This window comes from Lacerta agilis, chromosome 9, assembly GCF_009819535.1.
Source record: "Lacerta agilis isolate rLacAgi1 chromosome 9, rLacAgi1.pri, whole genome shotgun sequence".
NCBI lineage: Eukaryota > Metazoa > Chordata > Lepidosauria > Squamata > Lacertidae > Lacerta > Lacerta agilis.
The window spans coordinates 74,076,928-74,093,807 of NC_046320.1; the positions used below are offsets into that span (position 1 = coordinate 74,076,928).

A 16,880-nucleotide genomic window follows, 5' to 3' on the forward strand; every position below is an offset into this window, starting at 1 on the left:
AGCTGTCCAGAACCGTATACCTCCCTCATCAAACTTCTTTATTCAAGCTGCATCTGCAACAGCTGCAAACCTCGTTTTTGTTGTGCTGCACCCCCTCCTGGGTCTCATCTAACAGAATACCCAGAGGCAAAGCTGCTATAAAAAGACAGTCATTTTATTGTTAGCTGGTTAAGTACATGAAATGTCCAGGTGGAACTTGCTGAACGGACGTCTCCCAAGAGGGGCCTCGGCTGCAAGCCACAGAGCACCCTCCCCTCCTTCCCCTTCCAGGAGAAGCCAGCCTGGCCCCCCTCTCCTCCCACTCAGAGCTCTAAGCCCTTGTGCCGGATCCTGGGGCTGCCATTCTGCCCATGGGAGGCCCAACCGTGGCTACATTCAGTTGTCACAAACTTGCTGGGTAGAGAGCAAAAAGCCAGTTTTTAAAGAAACCCTCAGTGGACCTTAAGTCTCAGGCTGGCCACGTTGGACGGGATTTTGCCACTTATCCTGCCCACTAGTCCTCCTCCTCGTCATCCTCCTCCTCCATTCTGGCCTTTTTCTTCTTTGCCTTTTTCCCCTTTGTGTGGGGCGTCTCCACAAGGCCCAGCTTCTTCTTCTTCTTTTTAGGGGAGGCCTCTTCCTCCTCCAGGCCATTCTCAGATGGCTCCAAGTCCTCCTCTTCCTGGTGCTTTCGTTTTTTCTTTTTCTTGGGTGTGACATCATTTTCCTGAGATCAATTGATAGGGGAGGGGGAGAGAGAGAGAAGAGAATGGAGGATGCACACAACTGTGTCTATCGCAGACCCTCAGCTCCTGCTCTACCCAATCCCCCAACCAACCGCTGACTCCCCAAAGGGGCTCCTCACCTCTGCCGTCATCTCGAGCGCAGAGTTCTCCATTTCCTCTGCGGCCTCCAGGGCTTCCAGCCGCTTCTTCTCTCGCTTCTTTTTCTTCTTCTCTTTCTTCTCCAGCTTCTTCTTCATTTCAGCAGCCACCTCTGTGGCCTGTGAATGTGGAGAGAGAAATCGGTCAGCACCAGTCCACCCACCCTTAGTTGTTTGAAGCAGCAGCAACAGGCCGGATCAGACTCATTAAATCAGTTTTTGCCTCCACCGGGATAGGTCAGGCTCAGGTCATGTCATCACATCCAGCAACTGCAGAGGGGCAGCCCCTCTCCCCCCATTGCCCACCTCCTTCATGACGTCAAGGTTCTTGCGTGGAGGCTCCCCCGTCTCATAGAAGGCCAGCCGCTCCTCCACCTGCTCTCGAAGCTTGTCTCCAAAGACACAGGTTGGGGTCTCTGCAAAAAAACACAGACAGGAATGTGCGAGTCTGCGGGCACCTGCTCTACATGGCCAGAATCCAGAGAAAGATGACAGCATGTTTCCCACTCACCCCTCCCCTCCACCCCACGGCCACACCCAGCAAGCTTTGCTCAGCCTTGATGCGTCACCATTCACTGGGTGAAATGCTGTTGACGAAAAATGTAACCATCATAGCAAAGCTGCTCGGCCGCCTGTCCAGCTTCATACAGACAGGCCAGGCCCCGAGTCCTCACCTGAGAAGCAGTCAATGCGAGATGCAATCGTGCATTTGTTGGCCAGGTAGCGGGAGATGCGGCCCTTGTTCTTGGCAGCTGCTCGGCCAATGAAAGTGGAGTGGAAGATCAAGCCATATTTGGGGGTGTTTCCCCGAGTCTTCAAGGCCCTGCGGGAAAGAGGGGGCAAGGTTCACCAAGACAATGCATTCTGGCAGACCCACAAATTAAGCCCCCAACACTCCAACCGCAGCTTGTCTCCCTCCTCCCAGCTGTCCAGCCATCCCAGGCCAAGCCTGAAATAGCTAACCTACCGGATGGAGGGGAAAGGAAATGGCCCAGGTGACCGCTCAGAGGCTGGGGGCCAGCCCATCACACATGCGGCCAACGGGACTTGACCAGCACATCAAGCCCAGCACCCCAGGAGCCTGCCATCACTGCGGCCGCCCTGCAGCTGTACCTGAAGAGAGCCTTCTCTGCACCCAGGATCTGCACTGTGGAAGCTGGATACTTGGCCAGGTTGGTCAGGCTGCCAGCGTGGGAGATGAGGCGGGCGCCCACCTGCGGGGAAAGGAGACAGGCAAAGCAATCATGCCACACAGCCGCCTCAGAGAGCAGCAGCTGGACCCACAATTGTGCCCAGGAGACAAAAGTCTGAAGCATCAATCCATGGGAGCTGCCCTAGGCCTTGCTCAGCAGCCGGCTAACGTTGCATATGCAAAACGTTATTATGCTTAAAACTCCACTCTACAGACGGCCTCTGCCCCCCCCCTTTCCTCTGGCTGGCACAGATCAGCAGTGAGAGAGTGTCAGCACGAGAGCTCAGTGGATTGACAGATTCACATTGTACATCATATCTGTAGCCAGTGGGAATTGGGGGGCAGGGGGCTCCCCTCTACACACACGCCTGTCACTTACCACTTCTCCAATCAGAGCGGAGAGGCTGGGAGCCACCTGGCTCATCTTGGAGCGGAGATACTCCTGCAGGCCTTTGCGGTACTCGGAGAGAGAGATGACACGGCTGGAGAAGCTCTCGATGTTGATGAGGTCAATGGGAGAGATATCCATCCCTGCAGGCGGGAGAGGGGCACATCAGAACACAGAGGAGGCAAAAAGGAGAACATGGCCACACCCCTAACCCCCCCCCAGTGCAGCCTCTCTTAAAAACTGGCCCTTGTTAACAGCAGCCGAAAAAGGATCTGGATGAAATTATCACAAATTGTTGCATGAGTCAAATTTAAAACAACGGAACTGAAAACAGACATTAGCGCCAGAAAGACTCAAACCAAGCACATGAGCTGCTTGAAACCAAAGACCTGTGCAACAGCCGTGGTTTGGCACTGTGTTCACCTGGCATACCCAAGGCCTCCCTCACACCCCGCCCCTTGCCCACATTACCACTGACCCATGGATGAGCGCGAGGCCTCCAGGATAGCCTGAGCCTTGGCACTGTCCATGACGATTTCTTCCAAGGCCTCCAGGCTCTCCTCACTCAGTTCCTTCCGGTTCCCAATGAGCTTGGTGAGGCGGCAGTAGGTGTAGTTGTCACTCACAATCTTGATCAGCTCAGGGAAATGATATCCGTACCACTCTCTGCGAGGAGGAAGAGAAGGCAGTCAGGACAGAGCAGCCTCTCCAAGAGCAGGGTTACGCGGCTCCAAGTTTAGAAAGGGCTCAAGGATCTTGGGTGTGTGTGTGTGTGTTTTGTACCCATACTAACAATACAGCTCAGGGGAAAGTTGGCCTGGCTGTGGTGTATACGCAGGGCTATTGATTCTCTATCTCCCGTTTCTATACAGTCAGCATCCATGGTGAAACTGCCTGTGGTAAGCATAGGGAGAAGGAAGGATCCACTTTCGCCAGGACGTCTCTCAAAAGCACCAGAGATCAGCTCACCTGACCCGCATGGAGAAGGTGTTAATGTCCTTGTCTAGCTGATCCAAGAGGCTGATGGACTGGATGATCATGTTATCCACCCTGTTCACGTTGAACTTCACTTTGGCCCGAGAGTAGCTATGCCCAAGTCCCAGCTGAGCCTTGGAGGCAGACTGTGCTGACAGACCTTTGATCAAACTGTGAAAATGCAACCGGATACCTGGGCGGGGGGGGGGGGGGGAGAATAAAAAAGGAGAAAGTAGGTTCAGCCCTGTCAAGTGTTGGCAGAAAAACACTCTTAAGACCTCATCCTCCTACAAAAAACAATTCTTCCCACTCCAGTTGCCCTTTTCACAGACTTACCTCGGGTGATCTCAGCCACGACGCCTCCAGCCTGGCACTGGAAGCCCAGCTCTTCCTGAATGGCAGCCCCAATTTTGGCATCACTGACCCCCACAATAACCTTCTTCTTTTTGGCAGGCAAGTTTGTCTCAAGGAGAAGACGGAGATCCTCATGGAGGATCCCTGGACCAGGCAAGAGAAAGAGAAGACCCAATGGGATAACAGGTCGTTGCCCTTACGGAAAAGAGCCAAATCAGAGCAGCAAGGAAGGAATCTGGGTGTTGCTCACCTTCTGAGATAGCATTGATGTTTTCCAAGGCACTCTGGGCAGACTTGAATGGGGAAAAGGCTACGAGTTTGACCACAGTGAGGAATTTGCCCAGATTCAGGACGCTCTCCTCCACCTGCAGAAGCGCCAACAGCACGTGTCCTGATTTCACTTAGACAAGCGTTTTGCCCTACACAGAATCAATCTACAATGCCTCCTCCCCCCAAAAGACAAAGATGGCAACCAGATGCTTTGTGAGGGTGGAATTTTGTTGTTGGGGACGAGATCGCTTTAATCTCCTCCTGCACAAATTTATGCCATAACCTACGGAATATTCCTCTTTACTGGCGCAATGAACAAAAAGGGGCATCTAACAAAGCGGTATGGGGGGGGGGAAACCTACTGAAACCCACAACCGCGCGGCCCTCCCTTTGATCCCAACGGGCCTGCTCGCGAGTTGTTCTACCGTGGCCATAAAGGCCTCCGCTGGGGCCCTGGCGAAGAGCACGTGGTCCGGGCGCAACACGTGTCTTTCTTTCCCGCGGGGGGGGGAGGGAAGCCGGGCGCTCAGAATCCACACGTGGCATCATCCGAGTCAGAGGATTGACAGATTCCGACGAGGATCATCAGGGCGCCCGAGGGCAGCGGGGTGTGTGCGTGCGGGAGGCTGGATGCGGGCCAGCGAGGGCCCGGCCTGGCCCCACGTGCGCCCCCCCCCGCCGCGGCCAACCCCCGGGAGGTCCCCCAGCGCCCCTCCCCCGGCGGAGCTCACCTGGGGCAGCAGCAGGGCCACCTCCTCCACCTGCCGGAGGGCGAAGAGCGCGTAGCCGGCCGCGTGCTCGAAGAGGACGTGAAGGAGGACCTGCGCGGGGGGGGGGGGGGAGAGAGAGAGAGAGAGAAAGGAAGGAGGCGCGCGGTTATTAAGCAGGCCGCCCGCCCAACCCCGAGGAAGCCCCGCGCCCCTCGCTCCCTCGCTCCCCGCTCCTCACCATGGCGGCGGCGCCTCCGCTCCTCGCGCCTCGCTCGCTCTCGCCCGACTGGGCCGCGCAGGCCTCGCGCTCAGGAAGGACGTCGAGGGCCGACCGGAAGCGCTCCCCCCCGCCCCTCAGCCAACGGCAGGGCAGGTTTCCGGCCCCGCCCCTTCCGCTTCAACCCCCGCGAGGCCCGCGCGCTCACGACGTCTCGCCAATGGGAAGGCGAGGAGGCGGTGGCTGTCGTACTCTCGGCCAATGGGAGGCGGTGGCGGCGGCGGCAGCTCCCGCCCCTTCCTCTCAAGGGCGGCCTCCTGGACGTCCATCATTCCAAGAGGGGGAAATCACACTTCAGCCTCCCAGGACATTCTATAAAAGATCTCAAAGTAGCTGCCTTAATACAAAGGAGTTTCAGAGAAGTCGCTGAATTGCAACTAATCACCAAACTTAAAACCATGGAGACACCTGCTCTGAACAAAGACATTGGATTCTTATCTCATTATACATGACCAAGCTGCTATCTTTAACCATCAAACCCCTTGCTTTTTCCTGTAAGACCAATTGCAGTCGTTAACAGTCGTCAACAGGTTTTCCACACCTATCAGCTGATCACCCATTCCCACCCCCCCTTCGGAGTAATACCCCTCCCCCTTCTCTCTCTATATATAAGGGTCTGGTGACTTCTGTTTCAGTGCATCTGAAGAAGTGTGCATGCACACAAAAGCTCATACCAAGAACAAACTTAGTTGGTCTCTACTGGAAGGATTTTTTGATTTTGTTTTGTCCAAGAGGGGGAGTGGGAGGTTCGGAATCGGCGCAGGCGTGGCAGAAGGCTCCGCCCACAGGGATGTCTAAGGGCGGGGCTTCTGCCTCCTGGGAGGCTGCATTGGAAGGGCCCCCCAAAGGTCATCTAGCCCAACCCCCTCCAAGGCGGGGGTCGCAACCAGCGCAAGGAGGGAGCCCCGAAGCACGCGAAGGATCCCTTGATCCAGCACCCCCTCCTCTCGCCGCCCAACTGGCAGGCGGACTCGGCGCCCTTGCACCCGGGAACGGCTCCCGAAGCCAAGGCGGGTTCAGTGAAGCCGCGTATCTCGAGTCCCTTGGTCTGGATCGCCCTTGCCCCAGAGCAGGGGGCTGGGCCAGGAGGGGCCTGATCCCTGGGGCTCCTCCGAGGGGCTGAATGCACTCGTCCAGAGATGCTTCCTGCTTTGTGCCTGCAGTTGCCAGAGCCGCAACCCTTTTCCGTTGGCAAAGTCCTTGTTCTTTGCAGGTTCTTTGCAACTGCATTCCAGTCATAGGAGGTTAATGGCCAGGCAACCAAAGGGAGCTTTGTGAGCCCTTGTGGCGGCTAAGAGACTCTCCCTGCCATTACATGCGGATCCCCCTTTGGGCACCTGGGAGATTTATATCAAGTTACGTGTTCAATGTAGTATCTGTGCACCAATGGCCACTGTTATTTAGTACTATTTGTACCTTATTATTACTCTTCTTTCCCCCTTTAATTTGATTTCATTTCCCCGTTTTTCCATGTTAAATTTGGAAATAAGTAAGTTATTTTTAAAGGCCCCTCTAACTCATATGAGTAACGATGTCACACAGTGCAAGCTTGGTTAAAGAGTTCAGTTTATTTATCTCAAGAGCTCTGAGGAGTCAACGTGCAAGAAGGTTTCTGCTTTTGGATCTCCAGGCTCCAAATTGCTCCTCACTCCCAGTATCCCAACACCACAGAAGCCCCCACCATGGAGGTCAGCAGAGGACGAGAAGGGCACTTAGGGGCTGTGGCCAGAGGGGTGGAGCTGCAAGATGAAGTGTGCAGAGAGAGAAACCTCCGCCCCCCCCCCTTAACCAAGTGCCCCAGAAAGGCCAGGAAGACCTGGAGGGTAGGGGAAGAGACACCCTCTGCCATGCTTGGGCTGTCTGGGGCTGCCTCCAAGCCAGAGACAGCAGGAAGGAAGCTGAAGGTGCTGATGAAACAGGTAAAGGGCATGGATCTGGCGACGGCATTCCCTCCATCTTCCCCATCTGGCAGGTGGCAAGCAGGGTGCGCCCCCTTCTCCCTTGCTGGCGGGGGAGGGGGGGAGTTGCCTGGGAGGGAAAAGCCACAGCACACGGAGAAGCTCTTGGGGCAGAACGGACTGTATCTGAAATGGGAGGAAAGCCTGGCCTGAGGGCCACGAAGGAGCAGGTGCCCAGTGGCCATCGCTAAGGGAGTGGGTGAGAGCTGGGAAGGAGGACAGTGGTCATGGCGGGCAGAGTTGCCTGCCCAGTTTGAGGAGGGAGGTGCACAGAACAAACACAGGTCATTCAGAGAATCGGCAGTGCCAGGAGAGCCTTGCACAAAATAGAGTCTGCATATTTAGTGTGTATCTTGTAGGAGAGGCAGCAGCAGAAGGGGGCGGGGGGGAGACCCTCTTAGGAGATGAGGCGGGCGTGGAGCTTGTGCAGCTGCTCAGGTGTGAGGACCAGTTTGTGGACCTGGCCGTGGCCCGGCTGGCAGGGGAAGGTCACTTTGCCAATGTAGACGGTGTCGTCCTTCTGCTCTCCTTTGGCCTGGAGGGGAAAGCAGAGCAGGCGGGAGAGTCAGGGGTGCGGCGGCACATCCCTGGAGGGGTGACCCAAGAGGATTCCCCTCCTGCTTCCCTGCCCAAGCCCAAGCGCTCACCTTGAGGAAGGGGGCTGATGGGAAGGTGCCAAAGTCAGTCTGGACGTTGGCTCCGGGCTGCTGGAGGACAGTCTCCTTCATGACTTCATCCTGCAGGAGGGGAAGCGCAGTCAGAGCCGTCCAGCCTGAGCCCCCCCCCCCCCCCCGTATTCCCATCCCGGCTGCTCAGGAGGGGAAGCGACACAGCCCTGGGACAGCCCACCATGCAGTATGCGGAGGCCTCGGGGGGCTCTCACGTCCCCCTGCCCCTCTCTGAGCAACCTCTGGTGTGGCCCCTACCTTTCTTCCAGGGAGCAGGGCCCTGAGCAGCTTATTGCCAGCATGAGAGACGGAGCCTATTCTTGGGCACATTGTCAATGGGCGGAGTCTCTGGTTTGGGCCCCCAGTGCCGCTCCCACCCCCTCCACCGTGAGGGGCTCTTGCCCGGGACAGGAGACGGCCAGAGGCCTCAGTTACCTTCAGTTTGTCAATGGTGTCGCTCAGTGATTTCAGGCGGGCCATTTGCTCCAGGAGCTGGGCTGCTGGGCTGGTTGCTGCGGGGAGGACAGAGAGACGGAAAAGGCATTGCTATTGCTGCCCCCTCCTTGCACTCCAAGGGCACGCTCCGCAGGGATGGAGAGGCGGAGCTCTCCCGCTGCCCCCTCCCAGCCCCCGCCAGGCGCACCTGTCCTCTGCCGCGTGATGTCCACCACCTTGGTGTTGGCGCTCATCTGGTGAAGGGTCTCCAGCAGCTGGCTGGTCTTGCGGTACAGGGAGCTGGAGACCACCTCCTCCCCTTGCCTATCCTTGGCGAGAGAGAGCTTGGGCACCCGCAGTGGGGTCAGCGAGGCCAGCTCCCGCCTCATCTGGGCTCCCTGGAGAGGGGAGGAGAGGAAGGAACAGCAGGGCTCAAGCCAGCCACTTTGCCACACACACACACACTCAAACGAAAAGGGGCACAAGCAACCTCCAGCCACACTGGAGCAGTTGCTCTGGGCAGCTTATTGTATTGATTATTATATGTATTTATATCCTGCCTTTTTCCCAGCCCAGAACTCAAGGTGGCTTACTAATAAAATAAAACAAGCTAAAAACATAGAAAATACATTCATTAAAATAGAACTAAAACACTGACAGAATTAAAATATTATTAAAAGATCCTTTAAAAACAAAGACAATAATAAATATCTCCTTGGATCTCCAGGAACGGTCAGGAACAATCTGTTCCTTGCACGCTTGGCCCCCAAACCAGCCCAGGCATTCCTCACATTCCCTCCACAACAAAGGAGGACAGAACCAGAGATGTGGCAGGTCAAATTGTGCAGGGAGGGGACATGAAGCAACATGCGTGTGGAACGGGAGCTAGGAAGGAAGGAAGGAAGGAAGGAAGGAAGTCTCCCTTTGACAGGTCTTGCTTGGTGCCTGGGATTCCTGCCTGCCATGACATGGGGGGAGTGTTTTGTTTTTATAATTATTTTGTGTTTCTATCTTGTATGTATTTTTATGCTGTGAAGTGCTCAGAGCTCTACAGAGGAAGAGCGGTATACTAATAAATAACAACAACAACAACAACAACAACAACAACAACATAGTGTCCCCAAAGGCGAGGACGGCTCGGGTGCCACAGCCTGCGGAGAGCAAGGAGTGTGGGGCAATGGGGCTCCCTCCCAGAGTCTGCCGATTCTTCTGTCCATTTCAAGGCAGGCATCAGCCTTAGAGACCCACCTCTCTGCTCCTCCCTCCCGCTGCCTGCAGGGCTCCTTCCCTCCGACCAGGGAATGCTGGCTGGAGCTGCAAGCAGGAAAGCCTCCTCCCTGCTCACCTTGAGGCGGTTGTTCTCGTTCTTGAGATGCTTGATGGAAAGCTGCATAGCATCGATCTGCTGGAGGAGGAGAGGGGAGTCCTTCACCTGCACAGGGCCTGACCCTGCCATCATCACCTGGCCAGCACCCACACCTGCAAAGAAAAGAGCAGCACGGTCAGAAGAGAACAGATTTCCAGAAGATGCCCCTGTGCAACGCATGCCTGGACTGCTCTGTGGGGAGCTCGCAACAGGAGCTTCCCATCTGCATTCTGGCACAGGAGGGTTCCCTGTCAAGGGTCAGGGAAAGGCAGGATGTGCCTGCATCAGGGCAGCACACGGTGGAGAAGACTTTAGCTGAGCCCAGGAGGAGACAAGAGCTGAAGGCCCAGGAAAACACACAGGAACATACAGCCAGAGGCAGAAAACGCCCCGGGGAGCAGTTTTGTACAAATATACGCAACGACATGCCAAACACTCTTCAGAAAGAGCCCCCACCTCATGCATGTGGGGGACCCAAGACAGGTCTCCAGCCTCACCGTCCTTCCTTAGGGAGGCTCTCCAATGGGGCTGCCTATGGTCAGACCCCTTGAGGCTCCAGCCCAGCTTACCCAGAGCCTGGCTCATTTCCAAGCACGGGGGGGGACGGGGGGACGGACGAGACATTTGCAGCAGAGGATGGGGGGTGGGCTGGGGAAATGTTCTTTCACACACATGCTAGGCACCCTGGTCTGTGACCTTGCTGTATTCCCCTCCTTCCTTGGCACACAAAAAGCACCTCATGCTGGGAATAGGGGGCAACAACTCTAGCAGCCGCCACAGATTCCCCTCAGCCCCCAAAGGCGGCCTCAGAGTCTCCCTAGTGTCCTTGGGAGATTCCTGGCCCCAGGTGACCCCAGCAGCCCCACCTGGGACATGCCACTGTACCTCTCTGCTGTTCCTCTGCAGCGGAAGCATGGAAGAGACGAGAAGGAGCAGAAATTAGGAGAGGCGGCAGCAAAGACAGCAGCAGCAGTAGCAGCAGCAGCTCCCCTCTGGGTTTGCTTCTCTAGATTACATGGCAAACCTGTTTTTGTGAGCCAGGATGGGCCACCCAGGAGGGTGCCTCTTCTAAAGAGCACTGGGACACCATCTACCCAGAGCCCTGGCCCAAGCAGGCCAGGGGGGCTCCCTTGCTCTGCAGCCCTTTAGGAAAAAACAATAGCCCCCCAGGTTTGGAGGAACCTCACACAGCCCCCCGGACATGTGGGAGAAAAAAAGAGACCCAGAAGCCGCTCGTGTGAATCACTGAACGAAAAGAGGGCAGCCCCAGCACGAGGCAACGCACAACCACGTCCAGCACATTCTGAGCAGATCAGACCTCTCTCAATGGGTACAGATCTCTGAAAGGCAGTGCAGTACGTGAATGTGAGTCCGGTGGCCTCAGCTCAGGGACAGCCACTCCAGTCTGGAACACCCCCTGCAGCAGACTCAGAACTCTGAGATTCACGGTCTAAAAATGAGTTTGGATTTGAGCTTCATCACCAAAGGTGCAGAATTTTGCAGCTCTGGACAAAGGCGGCAAAGTGATCCTCTGTGCATCGCCTCTGCAGCGCTCCATGCAGGAGCCACGGTGGAAAGGGGCTTCTGAAGCCGGCGGCTGTGAGCGCATCAGCACTCAGCAGTGCAAGGCATAGGCCTAGAGCCTCCCTCCCCAAATCCCTGGCACTTTTGGATCAGCAAGAGAAGGGGAAAAGAGGAGGGAGCAGGACCAACTTGGCAGCAAGGAAGGAGTCCAGGAGGTTCCTCCGGCCCCTGCGTCTATCAGCTTCTCTGGAGCTGCTGGCCCTCCAGCACCCCAAGACTCTGGGGGCGTCTCTTCCCTGCAGCCTCCCTGCCCCAACGCATGCGCACACGCTCCAGAGGGCTCACCTCCAGTGATGCCAGAGATGACGGAAGCGACGCCCGAGGGACCGACTCCGCGCAGGCCCTCAATGGTGCGCTTGGACTGGTTGCTGAGCCGCTGCTTCAGCTCCTGCTTCTCGGACTCCAGCTGGTCAATGTCCGCTTGGAGGGCATCCATCGTCTCCTCAAACTCCCTGCGGAGGCAGAGACAGAGGAAGTCAAGCGGGGGCTTCAAGGGCCTACAGCAGCCCCCTCAGTTTCAAGACCCTTCTTCATCTTGGTTCCAGCTTGTCAATGTCCTTCTTAAATTGTGGTGCCCAGAACTAATAATTTTGAAAATAATTTTATTATTGATATGCTGCCTATCTGACTGGGTTGCCATTCTGGGTGGCTTTCAGCAAATAGACACAGCATTCCAGGCAGAAGAGAGTGGAACTCTTCCCTTGACCTGCACACTAGACTTCTGCAGATGCAGCCTAGAAGAGCATTGGCTTATTTTGCTGCTGCCTCACACTGTGGACTCATGTGAAGACCCCGAGGTCCTTTTCACATGCTGAGCCAGACCATTGGTCGAGCTGAACACATCACCTACACTGACTGACAGCTGCTGTCCAGGACTTCAGACAGAGTTCTCTCCCACCTGCCCTGCCTGGAGATGCCACTGGGGACTGAGGCTCCACCACTGAACTATGGGACCCTCCCCACTCTTTGCCAGGAAACAATGCAAATCTGTCCCAAACTTCACTGGGTGTGAGCACACAGCCATGTGTATCTCAATGCCAGAGCTGAGCCGCCAATTCAGTCTGTCTGGGTCCTTCGTGGAAGCCAGCTGGGCCAGAAACCAAACAGCCCCTGTTGACCTTTGGGCAAAAGAGCAGAGCGAAGGGGGCAGAGGAAGGTGGAAGAGGACAAGAAGGGAATGGGGAAGCTGTCTGAAACCAAGCTCCACCATCGCAAGGGATACAGAAAGCGATGGCCAAGGTCTCCAGGATGCCAGATGCTGTGCCAGGGGGCAGATCCAGTCTTGGTCTTGAAATCCCTAGGCACACAGAACCCCCAGAGCCCTGGCTATGCCTGGCAAGACGCAATCTGTGTGTAGGCCACCTCAGAGGACACAAGAGGATGTGAGTTTGGCACAGAAGATGCCAGCCAACGTCTCCTACATCTGTCAATCCTCAGAGGACACCCTTCTCCCTCCTCCTCCTCCTCCTCCAGGCCCTGCCCCCCGCTTACTTCTCCTTCTTCTTCAGCAGAGCCTGGGTCTCGTCCAGCTTGGTCTGGATCTTCTCCACCCGGTCATCTGCGTCCTTGGAGGAGCTGTCCAGTTTCTTCTCCAGGAGGCTCAGGCGCACATTCGCCTCGCTCAGTTCCTCGCCCTGAGCAGCGGGAGGAAGAGCGCTTGTGGGAACGAGGACCCTGGCCAGGCCTCTGGTGACAGAGCACCCGCAGGAGGACCCCAAAAGCCGGCTAGGGCTCTTCTCTGCTGATGCTCCATCTCTTCTGGAGCCAGGCAGCAGGAGCATGGCCACCCACAGCCACCCACCTCTGGAGCAGCCCCCTGGAAGACTGGGCCCCCTCCTCGTGGCAGAGCCTTCCCAGCCCAACCTGCTCATGGGGAGAGGCAGCTCCTTACCCTGTTGGGATGGGGGACTCACCTTGATTTTGAGGGACTTCTTCAGCTCCTTGATGACCGTCTCTCGGTCCTCCAGCTTCAGCCCCAGACCCTCAGCATCTGTGATCTCCGCCCGCAAGGCGGCTGCCCGCAGATCCACTGGAGGAGGAGACTGCAAGAGGAGTCCACGTTGGCTTGCTCAGACATTGACCAGGTTCTGGGAGGCGTCTCGAGATACAGAGCATGCAATGAACCCCTCCCAAGCCCAGGGGAAGGCCCCACACCTTCATTCCTCCTCAAATGATTCAACTGCAAGGAAGGCAGTCCAAGGAAGAGCCCTGAAGCAGCAACTGGATCAGACCAAGGGGGTCCCAGCAACGAGGCCAGCCTCCTCCTTCCCACAGTAGCTGCCCCCCTGTCTCTGAGGCTCCTGCAAGCAGAACCTGAGTGCACAGCAACACCCTCCCCCCACCTGAGCGCCCACCCAACAACTTAAAATGGGGCTGGAAAAGGAGTGGCTTTCATTGGGGCACAGACGCCCTCCCCCAACCAACAGGCTGGCCTCATTAGCCAAGCACCAGCCAGGGGAATCTGCCCACAAGTGCCTGGCTCGTTGCTGGTGGGTGAGGCCAGCTCCTGCCCTCTCTCTGCGCTCTCTCCGCAGGCTCACCTTGGCCTGGGGCTTGTCTGCATCGTACTCGCCCTCCTGCATGGCCGTGGCCATCTTGTTCATGGTGGCAATGAGGATGTTGCACGACTGTCGCAGGCACTCGTGGGGGTTGATGCCTTGCGTGCCGTAGATCTGGAAAAGAAACGGACAGGTCCAGAGGACGCCAATGCACGTCTCTCGGCAGCGCTGATCCTGGATGGAGGTCTGCAGAGAGCTCCCCAGCCCCAATTAGCAGCAATGGAAGAGGAAGGTGCCTGCCTCCCCAGGCCTGGGGAGACCCTGGGAGGAAGGCCAGGCCTGGCCCAGTTGGGAGAGCAGGGGAAGCTTCCAGGATCTCTGTACTGAGGAGGTGCAGAGGGAGGTTCCTTAGCCCAACAGGCACCTGGTCACTGGTGACACCCTCAGCCCCTTTTATTAGTATTTATTGAATTTATATACCACCCTACACCTGGAGGTCTCAGGGCAGTTCACAGGACAAAATCAAAATACTAAACCACAAAATACATAATCAAAATAAAAACAACCCAATAACCCCCCCAATAACACCACATTTAAAAAGGCACCAGATGTCAATCAAATCAATCAAAGGCCTGGCTGAAGATGAACATTTTTGTCGGGCACTTAAAGACATATCATGAAGGCAGCAGCCAAAGTTCTCCAAATGTCCCAGGGGAGAGCATTCCATAGACGGGGAGCCATCGCAGAAAAGGCCCTGTTCTCGCGTTGCCACCCTCTGGACCTCTCGAAGAAGGAGGCACATGAAGAAGGGCCTCAGAAGATGATCTCAGGGTCCGGGCAGGTTCATATGGGAAGAGGCCGTCCTTGAGCAGTTTAAGGCTTCAGAGGTCAAAACCAGCACTTTGAACTGGGCCCAGAAACTAATTGGTAGCCAGTGCAGTCGGACCAGGACCAGTGTAATATGCTCAAACCATCTGGCTCCGGTGAGCAACCTGGCCCCTGAATTCTGCACCAGCTGAAGTTTCCAAACCGTCTTCAGAGGCAGTCCTACATACAATGCAATGCAGTAATCTAACTTTGAGAGCATAGACAACAGTAGTTAGGCTATCCCTGTCCAGATAGGGGCGTAGCTGGGCCACCAGCCGAAGCTCATGGAAGGCACTCCGGGCCACTGAAGCCACCTGAGCCTCGAGCGACAGCAAAGGATCCAGGAGGACCCTCAAGCTACGAACCTGCTCCTTCAGAGGAAGTGTAACCCCATCAAGAGCAAGTGACCTCCCAGCCATCCAGTCTAGGGAACTCCCCACTAACAGTGCCTCCGTCTTATCTGGATTGAGTTTCAGTTTGTTGGCTCTCATCCAGTCCACCACTGAGGCAACTGCTCAAGGGAACCAAGCAGCAATACTATGGAGCTCTTACAAGAGCCAGTGGGGGTGTAGTGGTTAGAGCATGCAGCTAGGACCTGGGAGGCCAGCGAGCAAATCCCTGGGTGACTTCAGGCCAGTCACACACTCCCTCGGCCTACCTCACAGGATCTTTGTGGGGATAAAATGGAGAGGGGGAGAATCATGGACGCCCCCTTGAGCTCTTTGGAGGAAAAGGGGGGGATACAAGTGCAATAATCAATCAATCAATCAATCAATCAATCAGTAGCTGTGTGTGAGCCAGGATTTAACCCTGCCAACCTGCAGCAGCCCCTGCCCCCCTCCATGATGCTGCTCCGCCCACTGACAGACGCAGCCAAATGCAGCAGAGGCCCCTTACCTGCTCGCTGGCCTTGAAGGCCAGGTCTTCCAGCTTCACAGCCTGGAGACCCTCGTTCTCCGTCAGAGGGGCAATCATCTGAGCCCCTGCAGCCGCCACCTCCTGCAGCACAGCCACCACCCACGTCAGGTGCTTGCGGCAGTCCAGCAGCGTGTCTGCGACCTGGGAGGTCAGAGAGGATGCAAAGCAGGATCAAGAGGCAGCCATGCGCTCAGCTTCTGGGAAAGGGGCACGTTACTCCTGCAAGGGGGCTGGAGGCCCAGCTCTCCGTCCCGGGCCGGGCGACCCACCTGTTGCCCAAAGCCGAGCGCTGCGGGGATGCCGGGGGCGTCGGTGCCAGGCATGCGGCGCCGGATCTTCTTGCAGAACTGCCGGATGTCGCTGCAGGAGGTCTCCAGGTCCTTGAGGAGGATGGCCAAGTCGGACACCTCCTGCCCGGTCTACAAGCGGGAAGAAGGGCAACGTCAGGACCCTCGGCTGGGGCAAGCAGCCTCGTCCAGGAGACCCACACCTGGCTGCCACCTGGGGGGGGGGTGGATGGGCTTACCTGCAGGAAGGACCGCAGCCTGCCCACCTCCACGCTCATGCAGTCCAAGGCACTCTGGGTGAACTGCAAGCAAGCAAAGGCACCGTTAGCTGGGCCTGCGCAGGACTGCCTGTTCCTGCTGCAGCCAAGGGCTAGGAAGATGCTGTGGATGTGGCAGATGATGTCAAGCTCCCTGGGGAGGGGAGACTGATTTTGGGGGGGTTTCACTCCATATTTTGTGTGTGTGTTTGTTCTGAAACACACAGAGAGAGAGAGGGGGGGGAGAACTTTCTTCGGGGGGGGAGAACTTTCTTCTGGGGGGATGCAGGGGTATGCATACCCTTAAAACATTTTGTGAATTTAAGTTTGGCCTCATTGAGGGGCAGTATTTCAATATGAGTAGGAAAATGAGAGTATCCCTAAACATTTTTTTAAGAAAAAAGCACTGTGTGTGTGTGTGTGTGTGTGTGAGAGAGAGAGAGAGAGAGAGAGAGAGAGAGAGAGAGAGAGAGAGAGAGAGAGAGACCAGGGTTCGAATCCCCCCACTCAGCCTCGAACACCACCTACTCACCTTGATGTGGTCAGCCAGCTGCATAGTGCAGTCCTCCGCCTGGTCAGCCAGATGGATGCTGTACAGGTGCTGGAAGGGAGAGAAGGAGGAACAGTGGGGGGGGGCACCTCTGCTGCTGAGCTCCAGCTGGCTTTCAATCCACCTCAGCCAAAGCAACCAGCCAAGGCAGCGCAGGAGGGCCTTGCCCCCCCCCCAACATGCCAGCCTTGCCCTCTGTTGATCTTGCCACCACCAGGAGAGCTGCAGCAAACACAAGGGCGCCCACCCTTGAAAGAAACCAGTGCAGCAGCATGGCGGGACCGGACTCTGCAGACAGCCCTCCTGGGAACAAGGCCTGGAGGCCCTGGGCTCATAAAAGAGCCCCAGCCGCTCCACACTCTGTCTTTTCCTGGCACTGGGGAGAGGGGGTTGAATTATGGGGATGGGGAAGAGCCCCCTTAGCTTTTTTGGGGGGAGTGCCTGGCCAAAATTGAGAGAGGGCA

At 56.5% G+C, this 16,880-nt stretch overlaps 2 protein-coding genes and 3 non-coding genes across 5 annotated transcripts in view; all 5 read right to left on the reverse strand.

Moving 5' to 3' along the window:
* Positions 1-133: 133 nt before the first annotated feature.
* Positions 134-5,093, reverse strand: NOP56 (NOP56 ribonucleoprotein). The gene is made up of 12 exons (XM_033161150.1): positions 4,990-5,093; positions 4,773-4,862; positions 4,022-4,136; positions 3,754-3,915; positions 3,412-3,610; positions 2,921-3,108; positions 2,434-2,585; positions 1,976-2,076; positions 1,537-1,685; positions 1,169-1,278; positions 845-982; positions 134-706 (listed from the first exon to the last, which is right to left on the reverse strand). The coding sequence occupies exons 1-12, from the start codon at positions 4,990-4,992 to the stop codon at positions 494-496; spliced, it is 1,620 nt and encodes a 539-aa protein (XP_033017041.1). The 5' UTR covers positions 4,993-5,093; the 3' UTR covers positions 134-493.
* Positions 1,058-1,128, reverse strand: LOC117053540. The gene has a single exon (XR_004427411.1). It is a non-coding gene; the product is annotated as a small nucleolar RNA SNORD57 (small nucleolar RNA).
* LOC117053541 lies at positions 1,410-1,480 on the reverse strand. Its single transcript, XR_004427412.1, has one exon. It is a non-coding gene; the product is annotated as a small nucleolar RNA SNORD56 (small nucleolar RNA).
* Positions 3,218-3,358, reverse strand: LOC117053543. The gene has a single exon (XR_004427414.1). It is a non-coding gene; the product is annotated as a small nucleolar RNA SNORA51 (small nucleolar RNA).
* Positions 5,094-7,333: 2,240 nt separating the features above from the next.
* The window catches only part of DCTN1 (dynactin subunit 1), a 51,707-nt gene continuing 42,160 nt past the window's right edge, over positions 7,334-16,880 (reverse strand). Inside the window, exons 19-32 of the mRNA XM_033161151.1 lie at positions 16,399-16,467; positions 15,849-15,911; positions 15,592-15,741; positions 15,302-15,463; positions 13,580-13,711; positions 12,953-13,081; positions 12,531-12,673; positions 11,325-11,491; positions 10,341-10,355; positions 9,435-9,568; positions 8,298-8,487; positions 8,090-8,166; positions 7,634-7,723; positions 7,334-7,521 (exon numbers count right to left, since the gene is read on the reverse strand). Coding sequence (XP_033017042.1) covers positions 7,384-7,521; positions 7,634-7,723; positions 8,090-8,166; positions 8,298-8,487; positions 9,435-9,568; positions 10,341-10,355; positions 11,325-11,491; positions 12,531-12,673; positions 12,953-13,081; positions 13,580-13,711; positions 15,302-15,463; positions 15,592-15,741; positions 15,849-15,911; positions 16,399-16,467 — 1,659 coding nt within the window. The 3' untranslated portion in view covers positions 7,334-7,383. The remainder of the gene's footprint in view (positions 7,522-7,633; positions 7,724-8,089; positions 8,167-8,297; positions 8,488-9,434; positions 9,569-10,340; positions 10,356-11,324; positions 11,492-12,530; positions 12,674-12,952; positions 13,082-13,579; positions 13,712-15,301; positions 15,464-15,591; positions 15,742-15,848; positions 15,912-16,398; positions 16,468-16,880) is intronic.